This window comes from Apteryx rowi, unplaced genomic scaffold (assembly GCF_003343035.1).
Source record: "Apteryx rowi isolate R43461 unplaced genomic scaffold, aptRow1 scaffold_9, whole genome shotgun sequence".
Lineage (NCBI taxonomy): Eukaryota > Metazoa > Chordata > Aves > Apterygiformes > Apterygidae > Apteryx > Apteryx rowi.
The window spans coordinates 2,054,256-2,075,780 of NW_020451204.1; the positions used below are offsets into that span (position 1 = coordinate 2,054,256).

General features: G+C 46.3%; 1 protein-coding gene across 1 annotated transcript in view; it reads left to right on the plus strand.

Annotated features, from left to right (window-relative positions):
- PLXNA4 (plexin A4) overlaps positions 1–21,525 on the plus strand; it is a 438,326-nt gene that overhangs the window by 203,276 nt on the left and 213,525 nt on the right. The window contains exon 3 of the mRNA XM_026091208.1: positions 5,597–5,728. Within this exon, the coding sequence (XP_025946993.1) occupies positions 5,597–5,728 (132 nt within the window). The remainder of the gene's footprint in view (positions 1–5,596; positions 5,729–21,525) is intronic.

Here is a 21,525-nt window from a genome sequence, read left to right on the forward strand (position 1 = left end):
CTGGCCTGGAAGCGTTTGGGCTGATGGTGACGAATTCCCTTTAACTGCATCAGCCCAGGGCCTGCTGACGCTGCACAAAGCAGAGTGATGGGGAGGGACGGGTTTTCTGAGTAAGCCATGGTTCACCAAGCTCCTCTTCTGCTTAGTTATTCATTTATTTATTTGTAATGACTGTCATCTGATTTGTGTCTGCTCTTGCTGACCATCTGGCCAGTCTTCACCCGCTTGTGATCCTGCTCCTGACCACAGTCTCCGGAGACCTGGATGGATTTCAAATGCTTTATACAGAGAAGTTAATGGACAAGTTTAGTTTTGACTCCACTGGGCCTGCAATGACATTCTGAGCAGGAAGTGATGATTTTAGAAGAGTAAGAAACAGTTGAGCTCAAATTAGCAAAGTGAAAAGGATTTGTTGTTTTGCTGCCAATGACCAGTCCAAGGTACTGGAACTAAAGAATAGAGGTGAGGTAGTAGCAGGGGTCCTCTGGGTGTCTACATTAGTGTTTTAGTTTGGTTCTCACTATTGGATTAAGGATCTGGCTTTTGAAGTGAGTCTCACACTTGTCCATGCTTAATTTTCTGTGATTCATATAGGAGGGCTGTCCTAAAGTTTATGAGCTTAACTTTTCTAGCTGGAAACTAGCTTAACTAAGCTGGAAGGTGTTAATCTGCTGCAACCACTAATTCAGTCTGTGGGACCAGGCTATGATGGTTCTGAGGTAAAGCCCCCAAAGCACACGCAGTGTGGTTGCTGGGTTTTAACGCAAACCGTATCCCTCTACAGACCAACCAACCCCTATTGCACCGTGCTACTTGCTGATGTAGACTTATGAGCAGGGAGACCTTTCCAGCTCTGCTACTGGCATGATAGGTCACTTCACCTCTTTCTCACCTAGCCTCCCCATCTGTTAAATGAGGCTTTCCAAATGAGACCACCCCCATCCAACTTAGTGGAGGAATAACATATCAGCAGAGAACTATGCTATCAGATCACAGGACAGGCCATACGTTCCAGTCTGGAAGGCATGTGATTGAGGTGCTCTGGGGAGCTTAGATGTGTTTGCTTTTTGCCACATCCCTGGTTTGTCTTCCAAAAACTGGACTAAGTGCTTGTTAGTGCCACTTACTTCTTCGTCCTCCAACATCACTCTTTTTCTTTAACCCTTTTGATCCTTTTGAGGTCACACCCATGACTTGAAGGGACTCGTTGTGCCCTTGCTGCATATGATGTCAACCTCTAAACCCCTTCTCACCCTTAGAAGCCTGACTGAGGCATCAGCCACCAGTTTGCCCAGCAGACTGTGGTTGAGCATCACCCTGCTGTGGACCCAAAAGCATCTGGGGAGGCCCAGATAACGCTGACAAGCATCAGTCAAATGATGGAAGGTATCTTTTAACTTCTTTCATCTACCAGACCCATGGGCTCCTTGCCAGGATGTCTGTAGGGCTAGCCATGGCCAGGGTGGGAGCTCAGGGTAGGCCAGAGCCTGTGTCTTTAAAGATTAATAGCATTGTTTGCTCATTAAGGAGATCGTTTTGAAGCAAGCGCTAGCCAGAACATTCGAGTGCAAGCATCTGTTTGCTACTGGGAGAGGATATTTATTGTCTGATACTTCAATGGACGTAAATAAACAGCCAGACCTAGATAATGTTCAGACAAACAAACAAACAGCTGCCAGAATAGGTCCCTTGGTAGTTGACCTTCTGGAAGCATCATGCTGATGTTTTAATAGCAGCAGGCTTTGCAGAACGAAGCCCAGTGACTACAGCCACCCGGGAAGCAGGATTAATGTCTTTAAGGCAAGACCTTTTGCAGTGGCCATGCTGGTCTGAGGGAAGCGGCCCCACGGGTCCCGGATGCTCTGCATATGTGTGTTGACTGTGGGGACGTGAGGTTTATCAGGCTGTTGGGTAAAAAGCCGGTGTGTGCTGGTCCTGGGGATGTGCGTGATGATGGCAGGCACAGCGGGAGTGTTGGGTGGGACACAGCATGTTGTGTTGAAGGGTGGATGTGCTGAGGAGGGCAGACGGGGGCTTGGGTGCTGAGGATGGTAGGCTGGGTTTGCTGTGGGTCAAGGAGCATGTGTTGGTCTACAAGACATGTAGGCGCCGGGAATAGATATCTCTGTGGTGAAGGTGAGGCAGGTGTTTGTGGAGATGTGTGCACCCGTCTATGAATGATGGCTGTGATGGGCTGAGCATTTGGAGACCTGTGTGATGTCCTGAAGGTACCTCGGCCCCTTTCTGCCTTCTCTTCCTGCTCCCACATTGCACAGGTGGCAGATTCAAGAGATAATCCCTACTGGACTTTCAGTCTGGCTCTAATCCCACAGCCGAATAAGAACATCCGAATATAAAAATAATCATGCTTCAATCAGAAAAAAACTTCATTTAGCTCAGTATACCAGCCTCACAGGTGGTTGATGCTAAAGGAGTGTAAAAACAGAGCAAACTGCTGGGGCGTGCTTCACGTTGCCAGCAATCGACAGCCGGGGGAGCTTTCTAAACTGGAGATTGTATCTCTGTCCCTGAGTTTAGCGATGATCACTTTCATACTTTGATGAGAATCTTCTCATTTCCCCTTCATAGGCTCTTCTCTGATTTTTTTTTGCAAACCCAAATGACCTGGTTCTACTTGATGTCTGGGAGCCAAAATAAAACTATCTCTAAGAGAAAGTGCTGTTGTGTTGTTTGGTGCTGAGAACGGAGACTGATGTTCAGGGAAGGTGGAGATCCTCTGGGCTCCCTGCCTAGGACTGAACATAAGAMGGCCAGAGTTTAAAACAGGATGTGGGATGGCTTGAGTTAAGGGCCAGGCTCCTGGCTGCAAGTTATGATAACTGCCTCTTTGCTGGCACCAGCCTTGCATGGTCTATGTAGTGCATGCAGCAGTGGATGAATGCCTGCCAGACTTTCTGGCTTTCTTCTGAATTTTCTTTTCTAAACTCCTTAGTTCCTAGCTTTAACTAGAGAAAGAGATTTCTGCCCTTACGGTTGTTGGGTGTGTGTGTGTGTGTGTGTGCAAGAGTGCACGTGTGTGCGCTTGCACATGTACAACGGAATAAGCGCTGTTCCTCCCTCCCTCCTCCTCTGCAAAATAATGATTTTGCAGGCAATTAGGTTAGCAATAGCTGTTAAATCACTTACAAGTATCTCTGTTTTCCTGGTGTGAAACCTCTGCAATCTTTTACCTGCACAAAACACATAGGGGAGATCCCTGGGGGCTGTGCCTCCTGTCTGCACGGATTGTTACCCCAGCCAGCTATTTCTTCAGCCTGCCTCTTCCGTCTTTGAGCTCCTTCTCTAATGGGGCCTGGCAAAAGCTGGGGACAGTGCCTGAGCCTGGGGTGATAATTGGCTGCTTACTTATCTAGAGGCCTACAGATCTGACCCTGATGATGCTGAAAAATCAAGGTCAAAGCAGCTAAGACATAAGGTTTGTTTAGCACAGTGATCAGCAGCGAGAGGAAGGATCTTCTGCAGCCCTCTGACAGGGCTGAGCAGTCACAAGGGACTGGCAAGGGAGGCAAAGCTAAAACAGCAGACAAAGATCAGCAAGTGCTCTCTGACTGCAAGAATTTGGTGCAGAAAAGTCTTCTTGGGGAAATATGAAAGGCTTCTGCCTGGGAGCTTTTGAGCTGTCCTGGGCAAAGCCCCAACAGACAGGTTTCCATGCTTCCCAAACAGGGGTCATCTTTGTGTCTCCTTCCTTTCTCCTGACTCTCCTAAGAGGAAGGCCTCATCCTGAGCCCATTGGCCTCCATGTCCTTGTCCTCCTGAGTGAATCATACCAGTGACCACTTTCAAGCAGAGAGACTGTGATGAGCTAAAGGGATCCAGTAGGATCCGTGGACGTGACTGAGCCTTTTCCTCTTAGGCAGTCACAATGGACAGGAGGAATGGATGCATGTAGGAAAGGGTACATGGTTTTGGGCTTTGAGCTCCGACCTTCTGTGAGGACATTGCTGAGTATGACGCTGTCATCATCAGCTACATCAAGATGACAGACTAACTGCAAATCCTCCAGCCCCTTTCAACCAGCCCAACAGTCAATGCCTGCGCTTGTGCCCACTTCCTCCTGAGGAGGAAAAATCTGAGGGATGGCACAGATTGAGCATCCTTGAGCCCTGTCCACACACTTTGCTGTCGCAGTGTCCCATGAACTCCTCTTTGTCTCATGTCCCCTATCTGTGTAGGGGAATAAGGACTTTTTATTGTCATTCTGTGCAAGGGAAGAGCAGGGAAAGGGTAATGATGAGGACCCGTATATCATTGCTGCCCTTTGTTCATACCGGCTTCCCAGACCCTTTGTCATTCTCTCTCTTTTGCTTCCCTTCCTTTCTCTTTGACATTCTAATATAGAGGATGATTCAATCTCAGTTTCTTGGCTGAAAGGTTGATACAGAAGGAATAAACTCATGGACTATGTGCCAGGGAACAGTGGGAATGGATCTTGGTGCCATTATTTCTTTGTGGCTTGTTATTTCCTTTGGGTGGAAAAGATGCTTTTTGCTCATCTATGAAACTACACAAGTGCAACCCAGGGACTGGGAGCCTTTGTTCTACTTTAGTCAGGAAGATATGGAGACCGTGAATATGGAGTACAAGGCAGATCCACTACAACTTGTTTTCTTCTTCTAGGGAAGAGCACTGATGTGTTTGGTTGCTGCAGGGTAGAAGATTCTCTAAAGCCAAAAAGCAACACATTCAAAAGATAGCAAGGGAGATAAGCAATGTGTTTTCATCTGTGGAAGGCATGGCCATGGAGTCTGCTGAAGTACAGATCCCAATAGGACTGACAGAGGAACCCAGCATTCCTATGGATAGCTAGATTATCCTGAATTGTGATTAAACTATTGGAAGGGATTAGAAACCTCCTGCATCCGAGTTTTAACCCAATTTCTAGAAATTGTTTTTAGACAGGTAAAGAAACCTGTGGAGTTTTGTGCACATTCTTCTGTAGCACTGGGTCACTGTCAAGAAAGTGACTGGGACTAACAGTCTGGTTCATTCTCACAATTTTTGTTAATGACATTCCTAAGTGACAACCTGTTACGAGATGTGGCTGGGATTATAACGTGCCATATTTGTTCAGGACTGATTTCAATAACAGATATATGTAATCAACAAGACAAATAGTTTTTGTTGTATTGTATGCTCTACAGTAACACATTACCCCATGGCATATTAGCAATAAAAACAATAATAGTTTCTGACCAGCATTTGAGTGAGTCAGTCCTGCACACTCCTGTGTGTTTTTTCTCTTTTGCTCATCATTGCCTCAAATTCTACCCTTTGGGCCATCATATTTAGCTCAGTAGATTTGTCCAGACAACAATAGCAATACTGCAATAGGACTGGAGAAAAGTGAGCAGGCTCTGGATTGCTCTTCTACAATTACCTTGGGATGATGAGACCAGCAGAAGCAGTTAACCTGCTTTAGCCTTTAAGTAAGGAGGCAGGGAACAAATTTAGTTTGTGATGACAGTGGTTGCTGTCCAGAAGACATGGACCGCAATGCATTTCTCCAGTGATTATTCTACAGTCTCTGTGGAAGGAAAAAAAAATATAATCTTTTTCTACTTTTGCTTTGCAGATTCGAGTGGACGGCCCCACCAAGAACACGCTGGAGTATGAGATTGTGCAGGTGGTGGATGCTGGCCCCATATTACGGGATATGGCCTTTTCAGTGGACCATGAACACCTGTACATCATGTCTGAGAAGCAGGTAGGGCACCCCACCAGTCTGTGATGCTTTGAGAACTTTTAGCTTGATCGTAATACGGACATCGGAGTTGCATCTGATATTCTGAGAGTGAATGCAACAAACTACTACTACAAAGATACTTATGCTTTGTTAATTATCTCATGGATTTTTGTGCTTAGATGCCATTAAATTTTTACACTGATGCAGATTATAGAGAGGCCAGGGCAGAGAACTAAGGGGGTAGAAACCACCCCCAGTATTGCCTTATGCAGTACACGTACTGCTGGCTACATGACAGGGAATTGCTGCTGCATATGCATACCACATTGCTCTCCACCCCCATCCAAACTGTGGATGCATCTGCCACAGATATGGATAGAGTGGGTAAGTGTAACACTGAATCATTCGACTCCAACTGGAGTATTTGGAGAAGCTGAAACCTCATTGAGGCTCAGTGATCTAGAGTGTGGGACATTGCTTGCCAGGGTACAGGCTAAGTTTAGGCTGAAATTCCTGTTGTGTTATTGCTATTATTATTGAAAATATTAGCAGCCAGATTTCAGGGAAGGGCCAATCTGGGTGTTCAGCGTGGAAGCCTGGATGATTTTCAGCAAAGTGCTTGGTCTTACAAAGTTTGCTGCTTGGCGTGGGAGGAGCAAGTGCAAACTTTGCATGAAGAAATTTATTGTATGTGATTAGTTTGTGGATGTGCAAGGACTTTAAGTTTTATAACTGGCTGATTCACATGTGCTTGTGAAGAGCTTTAGGATCCTCAGACAAAGGGGATGGGTGAGGGGCTGTGGCAGGGTGATGGCAGGTACCCTGCTGTGCAGTCTCGGTTCAGCTGGAAGCTGCCAGTCACCTCATACATTGGGGTTCAATGTCTCATTGAGAGAACAGTACCTACCTGCCCTTGGATCATGCAAGTAGCACCAAACATAAAACACCCACTTGGTTTCCTATTCCCTTGACAAGCTGCCTGGAGGATCTGTCTTGCTTGGGAGGACACGTTCCAGCAGCGCTTTCTGAGCAGAGGGACATCCTCGCAGCATTGCCCAGCTCCCTAGCACCAAACTCCCACCTACACTTGTTTGCTTTGCTCCCACCCTCTGCCAGCATTGTGCTGCGGTGGCTGACAGCAGTCTCCGGGATGGACATGGCCTGCTCTGTTCCCTCCCCTCTCCCACCCTGCCTCTCCTAGGGATCATTAGAGGATGTCTAGGGACAGAGATTAAGAAAATGTAGGGTGTTCCTGCCCCAGACTGTCTTTTGCTATCACACTTTAGGGACTTACTGAGCCACAGATCGCACCTACTGGTCTTCTCTTCCAGAAAAGTATCCAATTGTTGTTTTGCTTTCCTTGGCTTATTTTGGGCTTTTCCATCATTTAGTGACCTCCGCAGTTTAACTAGGCACTGTGAGAAAAAGCACTGTGTTTTTTTGAAGCCTGCTGCCTGACTATATCGTATGATGCTCACTAATTCTTGTCTTATACAAAACAACAGTGAATAATCACTACCTCTTCACCCGCCATGATTTAAAGACCCTCCTCACATCCTCTTCAGGTGGCTGTTTTCCAGGCTGTGGCTCACACTGAAATTATTAACCTTTACCTTATCTGGGAGGAGTTTCTTCCTGGCCCGTAAGGCAAGGATATGTGTGTTTTTTGGGTGGTTAGCAGGGTTGCTGTGGTTCTTCCCAAGCTCTTGCCAAGGGGCAGGAGCTCAGATATTACTGACTGACTTCCCTTTTGCCTCCTACAAAGGGATAGGGGAGTTATAGTTTCCAGGCTATTTATGACTGTCATTTCTTCTGCTGGAATCATTTTACTTAAAATGTTTTGTGTTTCTGTGAGGTCTCCTGTGTTTCCTGCCCTCTCCCTGAGCTATGAATATTTATACCTCAGATACGGAGCGGAGAGGGGAGCGGCTCCGTACATTCATCTTCATTAGAGAGGCTGCGAAATGACGATAGCTCTGGAGAAGGGATGTGGTGACAGTGGGCATTGCTGTCTCACCTGTTCCGTGCCTGGCAAGGATGGGGTGTTATCTTCAGTGCCAAGATGGAACAGGTCCCAGCAACACCCTTGTCCACCAGTGAGTGGACCCACTGATGAGTGGACTCACCGATGGGTCCCTTCTCTAATGGGGCTTGGCAAAAGCTGAGGACAGTGACTGAGCCTGGTTGACCCTTTGAGGGTGATGAAGGGTGTGCGCAGGTCCCACGCTGGTCAGGAGGTGGCTTTACGGCATCACCGTGGATGGCCCTGCTGGGGTGGGAAGGTGGAGGCAGGTGATGAGCTCCTGGTTCTGCTGAGAGTCCTTGGACAAGACACTGCTCCTCTTTCTCACCCCTTTACTCCGCCTGTCCTTCCTCCTTTTTGAGCAGAATAGGGTTCCCCCCACGGTCAAAGCCCTTCAGTGTGACAATATGTCAATAAACAACCTGTTGACTTCAGAGTTGCCCAGAATGTCCTTTTTATGCAGTTTAGCAACAAGTCTCCTCAGATATCACCACTGGCTCTGTACAGGTCCTCAGATTTACAGGGCCCTGAAGGATGTTTATCTCCTTTGGGCTGGTTGGACTTTTAATGCACACTGGAGCTCTCTTGATTCTCTCTAAGACTAACGTATGCTACTCTGTCACACTGTTCACTCGATTCTTGCCTCCCAGTCCCTAAAAAATGAAACTTGGAATAAAAGTAGCAATTTATTTCCCCCCCAGGAATTTCTAAGAACATATTCTTGCTGATATTTTGACTGCCTGCACTTTCCTGATTGTTACACAAGCAGACTCATTTTGCAACTGGCTATTCTGAAGCACAGGTTAGGTAGTTTTCTTAAGGCCACAAGTTGTTGGAGGTGCTAGTTAGGGAACCCAGGAGTCCTGAGTCCCCTGTGATTTATCAGATCCTCTCCCCCCCTCTTTGAAGCCCAAGGGTGTCTGTATGGGAGAGGTTAGTGAAGAAGGTCATGGACGGTTATTATTTTAAATCTGATCTGATTTTGTGAAACATTCAACATGACATAAGCCTTTGTCTGTCTCTGATTTTATCTGCAGCGTAGCAAGCAGTGCAAATGACAGCGCTGCTGTCGTGGCAATGAGGTTGCTATCTGTGTGCTCATGATATAACGCACTTCAAGTGTTAGGATGAATTAGCATTTTCAGGGTCTTGATGGGTAGAGGAGGGGTGGCTGAGAGTGGGCGCAGGCATTTGCCTTCGCTAGGAACAATAAGGCTGATGGTGCCTCCTGTAAGCATCACGAGTGGAGATGGGCGATTAGAGGGGTGATGGCTCCCTGCAACCTTTGCAAAGGCAGCCGGGGGCCAGGGCTGGTCCTAGTCGCTGGTGAAGGAGGTTTCCTCCTCCTGTGGGTTTTCAAGATGAAACTGGGGGCTTTCATCTTGAGCTATACTCCACGGGTGCAATGATCCCCCTCCCCATGGAGGCTCCAAGGGGAAAGGAGAGCAGCTCAGCCTGCTGCCTGTGGCTGATACTGGTGCTTTCACACGGCGCCTCTGAACACCAAAATATGACAAGCAGTACTTGTCAGTGCTATCAGATGTGTGGCGCTCTTAGGAACAGGATGCAGCAGCCTTTCACTAGCAGAAGGGCTCCATTATATAAAAATATATATTTTATATGGAGATTGATTGAATGAGGCAGAGGGAAAGATTTGTCACCAAGACCCAGAGACACAGTATACAAAGGCTCCATTATTTCACCAAGGTGCAGGCATATAATAAAGCAGCGAGAACGTATGTTTCAAGTCCCTATTGACAGAGCAGGGAAGGATTGGTGCTTGTGCTGGATCTGTCAAGATTTATCAGATCTGCCATTTAGTCCCAGCCTTCACGAAGGGCATTGAGGGAGTTACAAGCAGGACGGCTGCCTCCCATCAAGCAGGAGGTCTCATGCAGCAGTGGCCGGGAGGTAGCTGCTCCAGACTCTCATCTCCTCACTTATCTGTCCCTGCATCTCCCTCTCTTTGCCACCATCAATTTGGCAGGGTTTTTTTATCAGCAGTTTCAGTGCATCGAGGTGTTTTCCTTGGGGTCATGGGGATATTGGCACTTTGGAGGCTTGTACTGTTTCTTTTTCTGTCTTTCTGGTGTGTGGAGGACCTGAGAGCCCTCTGCCTCGCACACTGATCCGAGGGGATGGGAAGCAGATGGGAGATGCTGCTGGAGGAGAAGGCCAGCAAGGGAAGGATGTCTGCAGTTTTTCTCTATCTCCTCTGCTTCCCAGCACACATGCATGTGCTTCTTCTGGTCCCTCCTCTTCTCAGACCCTCTTTCTGACTCTCTTTCTCTTCCCAAATGAGAGACCTGAGCCTACAAGCTCCTTAGAGGTCTCTCAGCGGATTGAGTTGAAATGCCTCTTTCACCCCTTTTCCACTATTCCTGCCTCTCTCTCAAATCCCATTTCTCTTTACTGCCCTGTCCTCTCATTTGCAGATTTGCAGCTTGTTTTCTGTTACTCCTCCTCTCCCTTGCATTTTCTCTCTCTTCCTTCCAGCTGCCTCCACACTGTGGGCCGACCATGTCTTCTTGCCTCTTTGAGGCTTCGGTGTTGAAGGGCACAAGCAGCCCAGCTATGGATGTCAGGATGGGCGTGATGCTCATTTTCATGGCATAGTATTGGACTAGTTTTTGGAAAACCAACTCGATCTCCCCCTAAATAACTCTGCTATTGCATGTCAGACTCCTGGACATCTCACAGTGCTGAGTGTGTTTTGCAAAGCTGACACAGCACCTGGAAGCAACTCCAAGACATGAGAATCTCGGCTCTCCTTTGATATAGCAGGATCAAAGGGAAGAGCTAGAAGAAGCGAACTTGAAGGCTCAAAAACCAGAAGGCAAACAGCAAGAGCCCCCAATTTATTATTATTAAAATTCCAAGGCTTTTGAGTTGCCTCCTGGTTTTGGTTTACTAACGGATAGGGAAGAGACTGTTCTGCAAACGTTTTATGAACGACCCTAAGTTTGACACAAGGAAGGATATTTGCTGTCCTCGCTGTGCAAGCAGGTTTGTTTTGTGCAAGTAAGTCAGCTTCTCACTCCTGCAGAAAGTTGTGCTTCTTCCCTGTAAACTAGCAGAATGACATCCATGATCTGAGAATAACTCCCATCTGAGTACTGCTATCGCTTCCTAAACCATTCACAGTATATCGAAGGTGAGACTGGTAGGGTCATGTATACCAGAAGCAGATGGGCGTTTTTGGGGCTCTTTTAAACTTTGCCAATGAAATATCAAATAAATATGCACTTAAACTAAAGCATGGCAGAAACTACATTTGGTAAAAATTAAGTAACAGTATCACAAATCATGTTGACAGGGTCTTTTGGGCCACTCTGTGTCTGTTTCTCATTAAAATGGGGAAGGTTTATACCTATTTGTCTCCTGAGATTTATTCTTCTTCCTTTTGCTGCTGAGTCACTATCTGCAATAGAATTATCTTGTGCAAATTAGCTGAAAAGGAAGAGGTAGTGACTGGTTAGTTTACTTCTGATTTCATGACCACTGATTAAAATCTGGTTTGCTGCTTATGCAACCATATCAATTAGTTAGAGCATTCATTAATAACTTTACTTAACTGCAGCTTAATTTCTTCGAATGTGGTCTTTGCACAAGATTTCAATTAACATTAACTCCTGGTTTTGGAGAGTCCGTTTCCAGGGAATTGTCAGTCTGAGCTTGTCCCCTGGCTCAGGATCATAAACTTTAAAAATAACTCAAGGGTTTTGTTTGTTTATTTGTTTGCTTGGGGTTTTTTTTGTTTATTTGTTTGTAATCCTTCAGCTTGCATGGAGGCCATGTTTTTTGTCATTTGTCCAGGATTAGAAGAGACAAAAATGATTCTGTTTTAAAATGGGACACTGAGATTGTCCAATAATTTAGTGATTCCATGACCTGGAGAATTAAAAGAGGCAAAGCTGTCAAAGTCTGTCAAAGTTTTGGCACTGTTATAGCAGATGTCTATCATTTGACCGTGCTGTGTTGTAGGCTCTTGGGACAGTGGCTTTCGTTTTTGAAGGAGGTGCTACTGTGCGTAGTGTGGAAGATGATCCAAATCCTCCCTCTGTGCACATCCACTCCTGGGAGATGCTCAGGTCTTCTGCAGGACTTCACTGTTCAACTGCTGAAAGCTGGGAAGGTGCTGACAATATATTTGCTTCCTTGGAGTAATTAATTCTTCAAAAGAGGGGGCCTGCCACCCATTTCTGTGCCAACCAGCCCTGCTCTTGGGCAGTCCTGCACAAAACGGGGAAGAACAGTTCCTAGAGTTTAGTCAATCTCTAGCAAGCAGTGAATTAAATCCCAGCTGCCAGTAAAGGCAACTTTTGTTCTCTCTGACTTCTTTCCTGCCCCTCAAATACCACTCAGCACCCTCAGCAACACCAGAGACTTAGCTCTGCTCTCCTTTGCATTTGCCCTCACCTATTTAAGGGCCCAATAAATGAAGTCAGATGCCCTGGGAGAAACGACAGAGGCATCCATGCTGCATGGATGCTCAGCTAAGGATGGAAAAGACACTGTGTGAGTGAGCATGCACTCGTTTGCGAGTGCCTGTATTTCTCAGCCAAGAATGATAAAAGCAATTTGGCCCACTGGCAAAACCACAGCACGCTGTGCTGCTGACTCTCTTGAAAAAAATTCCTTATCAACATAATGCACATTATGGCAAAAAGTCGTAGCTGAGCTTGATTTTTAACTCATTTGCTGCTAGCACATGGGTATCCTGGGAGTAAGTATCTGTGTGATAATTAAGGGAGTAGGGACTCCCTTAAGCTCCTGCTGGGTGGGTTGTGTGCTCCAGCAGGGAAGTAAATAACTCAAAGGCTGGGGTAAGGAGCTGAGGAAGTGTTTCAAGGTCTTGGCAATGCCCCAAATGAGCTGTCTTTGGGAAGTGAAGAATTTCCTCTGGGGGCTGTCTCTATCACATGAGATGCATGGGCATCTGGAATTTCATCTCCCCCTATCCCTGAGCCTTGGACTTTTCATACTCAAAGTAAGCTCTTTTTATGCCTTGGAAGTGTTTTTGTAAGCCAGTTTGGTACTGCATTCAAGTGCTCCCCTTTGCCCTTAAACGAGTACTATACTTCCATTTACAGCCTTGGCTTTTTAGTACACACCCCCAAGGAGGTCACTGGATACAAATAAGATTAGGTGTCTAATTCATATTTGGCTCTGTGAATATGTCCCTTGGTTTCTGCAGGGGTGTCATCTCTTTTTGCTTGTGCTAAATAACCATCAGATATCTAGTCTGAGCTTGTCTAAAAACATCAGAGACAGAAAGGTTGCTTGGGAGAATAATTCATCTCCCCTTAATAGTCATCCTGCAGATAGAGGGGTGAATCCCTCTTTGGAAACACTGCTTTCTCTTGGTCCTGCCTCGAGGGAACCTAGAAGAGCTCAGGCAGTTTGGAGGGGACTAGCTGGGAGCAGTGTGATGGTCCTTCACAGGAAGGAAGGCTGCAACACAACATGCAGACTGGTATCCCCTTGCTTCATGCTTGGAGTAACTTATCCTTGCCAGGGCCCCGTCTCTTCCAGACCTGCCCTATCCTTGAGTAATGACTTCTCTGCAAGCACATTGCATTCATCGCCAACATCCAGCTGGGGAGGAGTGTATAAGTACAGCCGCTCAAGTACTTTGCTGTTTGAGTAATGTATCTTAGCCATGGGCAGAGCCTAAGCCCTGCTTGTTGACAAGACATGAATCCATGTAACTGTCCTCTATACCAGGACACTGCTGACAAAATTTTGCAGTGGAGGGGCAGAGGAGGCTGAAGCATCCTTGGTCATACCACAAGCCTGCGACAGAGCAGCGCACTGGAGCCGAGTCTCCCAGTTTCCCTGCTGGACTTTGGGCCAGCCTTCAGGATGCTCTTATGTTCATACAGATACATAAAACATGATTTAATGCCTTATATGTTCTTTCTTATTAAAAGACCTGTGTTCAGTCACCATGGTGGCATATTTGTGCCTGAATCCTACAGTTAGGCCTTTTTTAATGTGTCCTCCATTAGCTGGGACAGAGCTATGAGTTTCAGACTGCCATCCATGGAGCTGAGCTGCATTTGGCTTGAACTTCAGCATGCCTAATGTCAGCATGCATCTCTTTGCTTGCCAAAGAATAGTCCTCTCGCCAGGCTGCGTCCTCCGCAGGCTTCTGAAAGAGGTGGCCCAGGAGCGAGAGGATGAACGGAGACATTCAAAGGCACTGAGCTCCTGCAGAGGACGTTGTAACTCACCTTTGGAAGTCCTTGCCTCAAGGTATCACTGCGGTGGGCACAGTTGTAGGGGGCTGGCTGGAGTCATGATGCGAGGAATGAGATGGGCCACCCAGCCTAGCCAGCAGTCGGGGCTTCCCCCTCCTCTCGCTGGTGTTTTTAGATGGGAACATTGGTCCCTCTAACCCGTGGGGTCCTACACAACAGCTCTGCCTTCCCACAGTGAGAGCTCCCCACTTGCACAAAGGTCAAAAATAAGTAAGACTGGAGGAAAGAGTGAGCAATACCCATGAATGCAAATGGCATTTGTAGCGTCATTTCCCTGGGCGAGAAATGGCAGGGACTATCGATCCGCATGAGCAGATGACCAGTGGGAGGCTGTGCAGACGTTTCCCCTGGGGCACAGTGCCGTCCAGCACAGCTTTGCATGGGTCATCTGGAAGTATTGATGGCAGTGTTGTGCCTCTGCGGATCAAACAGCCCGCTCAGCAGAACTACTGCCTCGTTTGGGGGAAATGGGGCAGATCCTTGGAGTTAAACACAGCCCTCCTCTTTTTTTGACAAAAAATCTACTCCCATCCCTCTGAGCCCCACCAGAGTAGCAGGTTGTGGTTGCAGCTGGGAATAGGTCAGAGTATTAAGGGCAGCTCAAGGAATTTAGCTGCAAATCTGAAAATCTCCATCATCCCCTCCTCTGGCCCCTGACCCTGTAATAGAGCCAGAAGAAGGGGAGAAGAAAGAGAGGAAATCTAAGAAGCTGGTGATTACATGTGAAGCCTGGCAGATCTGTAATCCTGGACTCCATTAAACACCTGTCTCCTCCAATCTCACTGACAGCCAGGTCTCCTCCTCTCTGCTGCCTTGCACAGACCTTACATTTGCAGGTCACTTTAAAGCACAAGTAGTTAATCATCTCACTGTTTTGGTATTCCACTTGAGTTCAGCCTGGGTACCAGTGCTCCCAGGGAGGGAGGATTCTGGTAGAGCAAACGGAGGCCCTGACTCAGGAAAGCCTTGAGTGTAGGCATTTCCATACCTCTTGGGTTTAAGCTTTTAAATCCAGCAAATGCTTGAGTGCTTTTCCGAATCGGTGCCCTGCGGCTGTCAGGGACTCTCTCTTAATCATTGCATTTTAAATATGCCTCTAAAGTTGCTTCCATTGCAGGCTCATGTATCTTATTACTTTCTTTGAAGAAAGTATGTGGTCTCTTAGGGCATTTCCTTACACCATTAGTGCACAGAGTTATCATCTTATAATGCCTTTTCTATTTTATGTGTGATACCTTTGAACTCCTAAGTATGTTCCTTGTTAGCAGGGATTAATAGCCATTTTGTTGTTAGACTCAGGGAGAACTTTTTAAAGTGTCCTGCAATTTGCTGTGCCTTCTGCACACTTTATTTTGGTTCTTCCTTGCTTTAGGTTCCTGCTAAATATATCTGATCACTTTATACTAGCTGACATAGTCTCTATCCCTTGTGTGCTAGGGCCAGGCAAATCAAATCCAGCCCAGAATTTGCCCTTGATATGCAAGCTGATGTATATGTTCATTTCTATTAAAAGGGTACTTTAATGTCGTACAGTATTTTCCAGTTGTGATTGGAAGCAAGTGTACTCAAGTACCCTGAAAATGATCTTCTTGTAGTGTCTCCTAACTGGATGGGGAGGTAATGGGAATCCCTGATAGCTAACTCATTTTTGCCTTGCTTTGATTTTTTCTTTTTTCTTTTCCTTTAGGAAGATAGTTTGAGTCAGTGAGCTGAGCGCTTGGCCACGACTCTGATGTACAGGGTTTATTTGTATTTCTGTTTGTACTGCAGGCTTAGCCTGCAGAGTCCATGGAAGCACGCATGTGTAGATGGACAGTGCRCTCCAGGGAGACACCCACTGCTGTAATAATGATCCCCTGAAGTCCTGACACGTAGCTGTGATTGCTTCCATATGACAAACACAGTGATTCCAGGGTTTTCTGGTGGTTGGAAAGATTTGAAAGAGCAGTTAGCTAATCAAGGCAGAAGGTTGTGCTGATAAGTCAGTAGGTGGCTGTCTGTCCTTTCAGTGGGTGTCGTACTCCTACAGGACCATTTGTCTGCCAAATGCCCCACATGCCATTGCCTGAATAAGAGTCAAAGTGAAGTTGAGAGTCTTTGAAACATGATCCTTAAACTCTTAGTCCTATTGTCTTGTCCCAGTCCAAGCACTATTCACTCCCACTCTGACTCCCTAGAAATCTTTTCCTCGAATTCACTTGATGAATGGGTTCTTCTTGTCCTCTAGACCTGAACTCCTGTGTATGAAACTGCTCTTATGTCAATTCTGTGAAAGCCTGGATCCATTAATGCCTCTGTGGTGTACTCATGAGCTTATAAAGTGATTTGGATTTGTTGAGGATGAAAGACTGTGTGTTAATATAAGATCATTATTCTTGTGACATAGTCTGGGCAGCTTAATCTGGAATGAACCTTCCATGCTCTTTTGAAATTCACTGATCAGTAGTTTCAGTCCCAAAGGGCACACGTAACCATGTGTTTCCTCGAAGCATCATGTCAGGAACATGTTTTGGTGAAGTGTCATCTCCAGGATGATTCATTTAAGTTTGGTTTCTGTGCCTGGCTTCACAGAGCACTGGCTTTACATCTGAGCAGGAGACGTAGGCAGAAGTTGGCATTGACCCCATCTCCATCAAAGCAAGGCAACCTCCCCAGGAACTATACCAGTATCTACAGTGAACCAGTGACCATTCTTTGGCCCTGAGACCAAATGGCACGGTATAGCCTATGCCTGCAGAGCTCAGTTCTCTTACTCTCCTGAAAGAGGAGTAGCCCCATCCAAATTGGGTACCGGCAATGGTACCCCAAGCCAATAAAAACCCCAAGCCATTCTCGGACATTACCTGATAGACTGCTATTTGGGTTGTCAAACCCATGCAAGAGATCATGGAGAATTTAACAGTGCTCAGGCTCAGAGACTGCCTGTTTTGTTGGTAGTATAGATGTAGCTAAGGGGCTCAGTATCACTGCAGCAGTGCTATTTTTTTCTCCTTTGGCTTTGATCCTGAATCCCATCCACAGTTGTTTTAATGAGGAAGTACTCTGGAAACATCAAGTGTGTGACAGTTTTCCTAACAGGTGGAATAAGTTTGTTGTCAGACAGAGGAGGTGCCAGTAAAAAAAAGAAGGACTTGGACTAGAAAGCCAAGTCCTGAAATGTCATTAGACTGGTATGTCTGAACTGTGCCTCCTTGCAGAGGAGAGAGGAGAGGATGTCTGCCAAAGCAAAGGAGGAGGGAGAATGGAAGGTGTCCTGATGTCCGTTCTATTGGAGCAGGATCTGAAGGGCTTTGCTGTGCAGGTTTTTTGGGTGGGAACATTCCCAGTATAAGATCTGGAAGGGAAGATTGGAAAGTTTTCCAGTCTGGATGTCACCTATGTGTCCTGTCTGGATGTCTGGTCTGATCCAAGTGAGGAGCTAGTCTGAGGAGAGACACTTGGATCAGACCTGCAAAGTCTGCTACTTTTGACCCAGCTATGTCAAACTGCAACAGAGGTAAGGGCTTGGAAGTCACACAGAGGAGGAGGAAACATCTCAAGAAGAGTTTGCAGGGCCAGTAGTTAGAGGAATCCTCTTTTGGCTTCTCCATGGAACAAACTGATCTCCCAGACATTGGATGGAGAATATGTACGTAACTCCCTGATTGCTATTTTTGCATTCCCTGTAATTGTTTCTGAAAACAGTGTTGACATTTAGGCAAGGCTCTTCAGACAGCTGCTACTGCAAACATTGAGCACTCTGAGCTTCCCTGTGTGCTCTGGCTGGGCTGAATTTTTTCATGCTTTGCTACAGACAGCTCAGAGCAAAATGTTAGTAAGGGACAAGACATCTTTCACCCACAGGATGTGGTGTCGAAATGAGCCAAGAGAGATTTGGAAACCCTCTGGTCTCCAAAACAGATGGGGAAACATTGTTATTTTCTTCTGAAGGGAGCTGTGTGCTCTGGTTTTCATAAACAGACCTCTCCGGCTCTCCCTGCTGTCCTCTTACCACCATGCATTCGTCACCAGGCAAAGAGGGGTGAAGAGGCAGGCAGCGGAGTTCACAGCCCAGGTCTGAGCAGCCTGTGGGATGTGGAGTACGAATCCTTACCCGCTCCACCTCACTGTGCAAACCGAGCACCTTTGCATTCCTTGTGCCCTCACTCGGCACCCTTGAAACCGAAGGGCATTTGGCGACTGGATCAGACCCAGAAGCTAGTCTAAAGAAAGTCTCTTCTTGCTCTCTGCGAGCTGCTTGACGTGTAAAGGAAACCCATCTCCTTTGCCCTAAGACACCAAGGGTTGTTGGCTCCTTTCACGTGTCTGTGCTAGAATCGTCACCAAAATGGCCATTTTCCTTGCTGTTTCAGACTTTTTCTGTCTCTCCCTAAGAGCAATATCTAACCCCAAGGCTCTTGCCTCGAGCCATGAACTGGCAGGCTGGTCATTATAAACCGCTTGGCAGTGACGGATTATGGGGGGCTCCTTCACTATGCAAAATGTGGAACTGATTGTCTGCGTGACCCCATTTAACCTCAGGAATTCTGCGTTTAACCTGGCTTTAGACATAATAAACTCCAGCAATTAGCAGAGAAATTCACCGGTGACATGTCTAATTGATTGGAAATGCCAGTCCCCAATGAGACACGAAGCAGCCCTGCACTGGAGGGGAGCCCCCTGACAGACAGCAGCGTGGGCTGCCTTGGTGAGAGGGTCGCAGGGACACTTTTGTGAGGCAGGAAAATGCAGCAAAGGAATGTGAAGCATGCTGTAGGTTTGCTTTTCTTTCCAGCTACGCATGCTGCAGGTTTGCTTTTCTTTACAGCTAATGGACTTGGCGAACGTGCTATCCATCACTAATTATTTATCCCTTTATTCAGCACTTTCCTAAGGTTGAGCTCACACCTTCAGGAAAACACATCTAATCTCTACCCAGTTCATCTTAGCTATGTGCTTGCAAAGACAAACCCACCATAACCCCCTTCCTCAAATTCAGCTTTTTGCGCCCCACAGACGAGGCAGGTGTGAACCCTATTTGGGAGAACTGCTGTTCAGCRCTTCAGTAATATAATCCATTATCTTTTCTCAGGTCACGAGTTGACAATAGTTTATCTCTCATGGCGGTGTACAATTGCGATATCCCTTCCCTGGRCACTCATTTGTGTCTCTAAACTGACGACAGTTGAAAAAAAAAAATTAAATTTGGGGTGTTTTTTTTTGGTGTTTAAAGTTGGATCAGTTCCCAACCTGGCTCACAGCACATCCTCATGAGCATTTGTGTGCACACCTTGGAGGCTGGTACGCTGTGACACAGGAAAAGGAACAAGATGGGGGCAGAGGAGGGATTACCTTAATCAGATATTGCTGTATCTTCTGTAAATCATGGCCTCCCTCATTTCTGCAAGCTGTGAGCTGGTTGGAAAGTTAAGTTTGGTCAGTACCCATGCATGAAACTAAGAGGGAACATTGGCARGCACTGGGAATCAATTTTCTTGTCTGTTAAATCATTATAATGGTACCTGGCACAGTCTCACCATGGGGCAGACTAGCTGTCTCCCAGACAGCTCCTGGACACGGTTCAGGGGTGAGCATGGCCAGCGACTTTTCCTAAGAGCTGGTTTGGTTGCAGCTGCTCTGTTTGCAGGCTAAAAAAATTTAATGTTGTGTACATGTGCTATTCAATACTCATTGGCCTTAGTTCCAGAGAGTAATGCTGAGCACGTTAAATTTACTAGTGCATATACAGCCTTACAGAATAGTATAAACACAGTGTTACATGATTTGTGTAGCTGAACAAAGTGTACCACTCCAAAGGCTAGGAGGTACTGTAAGCTGTTAGCCTGCACATTTAGTGCTCTTAGCTCATACTCTTAGCTCATCCTTTGAAATACTGATTAAGATCTGAGGTCTATCTATCATTTAAACAAGGGAAGCAGAGTGGGTACGTGTTTGGGGAAAGCCCACCGGAGTGGACTTGCTCCATGGCTTGACCATGATCGACATGTAATTAGCATGATTCCTGCTTTGGTTTTACCCTGTGCCAGTCAGCACTCTTCCAGGCAAGGATCGGGAATACCAAGACTGGTCCCAGGGGCAGTAGAGACACATCAGCCCCTTTTTCTGAGGAAAGGCGAGGACAGGAAAATTTAGGGGTGCATGGTGTCAGTTGTCGTCAAAGCTATAGAAGGGTCCTTGGCCTATTTCATTTAGTGCTGTGGACTTGACCTTGGTGGATAACAGCCCGCTGCTGTTAGCTCTTCATGAAGACTCTCCATTCGCTAACACAGAGCAAATCGATGGGTTGATGGGGATGTCTGGTGTCTCACAACCAGCTGGTGAYTCCTGCTGTTTTTGAGATGTCAAGAGTTTGCCCTGCCCCTGCACACCCCAGGCTGGTTTGCCTGGGGGGGCACCACCCACTCCCAGCGAGGGGAGGCTCTGGAAACCAACCTGGGGCTTCAGGGACGCTTTTAGACCCTGCACCACTAAATTAAAAAGGGAAAAAGAAATATGGTGACAACACCATATGCACTGAAGCATCCTGTGGAGATTGCGGAGTCTCAAAACAAACATTAGATGTGTAAACAGTGTAGCGGCATTCCTTCACGAGGGGAGCTGCAGATCCATTTATTGCCTTCTGATCATTTATTTTCATTAATTTTCATAGCTAAACAGATAAAAGTGCTTGTGGCGAATATTGTAGGCTCTCCCCACTCCCACACAAGCCAAATAACCTCCCTTTTTCTCTACCAGCCTATCTTTCTTTTTAAACTGACAATCAATCCACCTACTACTAGTTGTAGCACAAAGTTTATACAATCAACTGTTTACACCGACTCCTGGCCCCTGTCTTCCACAGGGTTGTATTCAGTTACCATCAGGGTGTTATTCTTTCTACTTAGAGGAACAACAAAAACTTGGAGATGTGCAGAAAGATCTTTTAAATATTGAAGTCTTCTCATTTGACTTATGTGTATGTGTTTATAGATGTCTTTGTTTGCTTCCTTGTGCAGCTGCTTAAGGGACGGAAGGCGAATTCACCCATGGTAAAGAATTGTAGTTTTGAATCTTTTTTTCCCTAAGTAAAGGGAATATTTGTGGGTTTTAGCATTGCCAGTTTCCCTCTAGGGTCTTGCAAAAACAGTCAGCTTCTTTACTGGCCAGATGAAATTTTCTTCTTCGATTGGGTCAGAACCCTGGAAATATCCTGTGTATTTCAATGGGATGGTGTTTGTTTTTCTTGCTCCCGTTTGTTTCTTTCTGCCATCCTGCATCTCTACAATATTATCTTTTCTTCTCCAGTGAAAAGTTACCCTGAGTTTAGTGCTGAATTTTTGGAGAAAAAATGTTGGCCTGATTCTGTGATTTGCAGTTACCCTGGGATGCTGCCCTTTTTGCTGATGACTGTGAGAGAGGTCAAGTGGAACATAGACCCAATGTAGTTATTTATTGTCTCCTTATTGATTTCTTAAAAGTCAGAAGTCCAATCTACAGCTTTCAGAATATTTGTGACATACCAAGACAATTCATCCAGGTTACTGCCTTTTCCC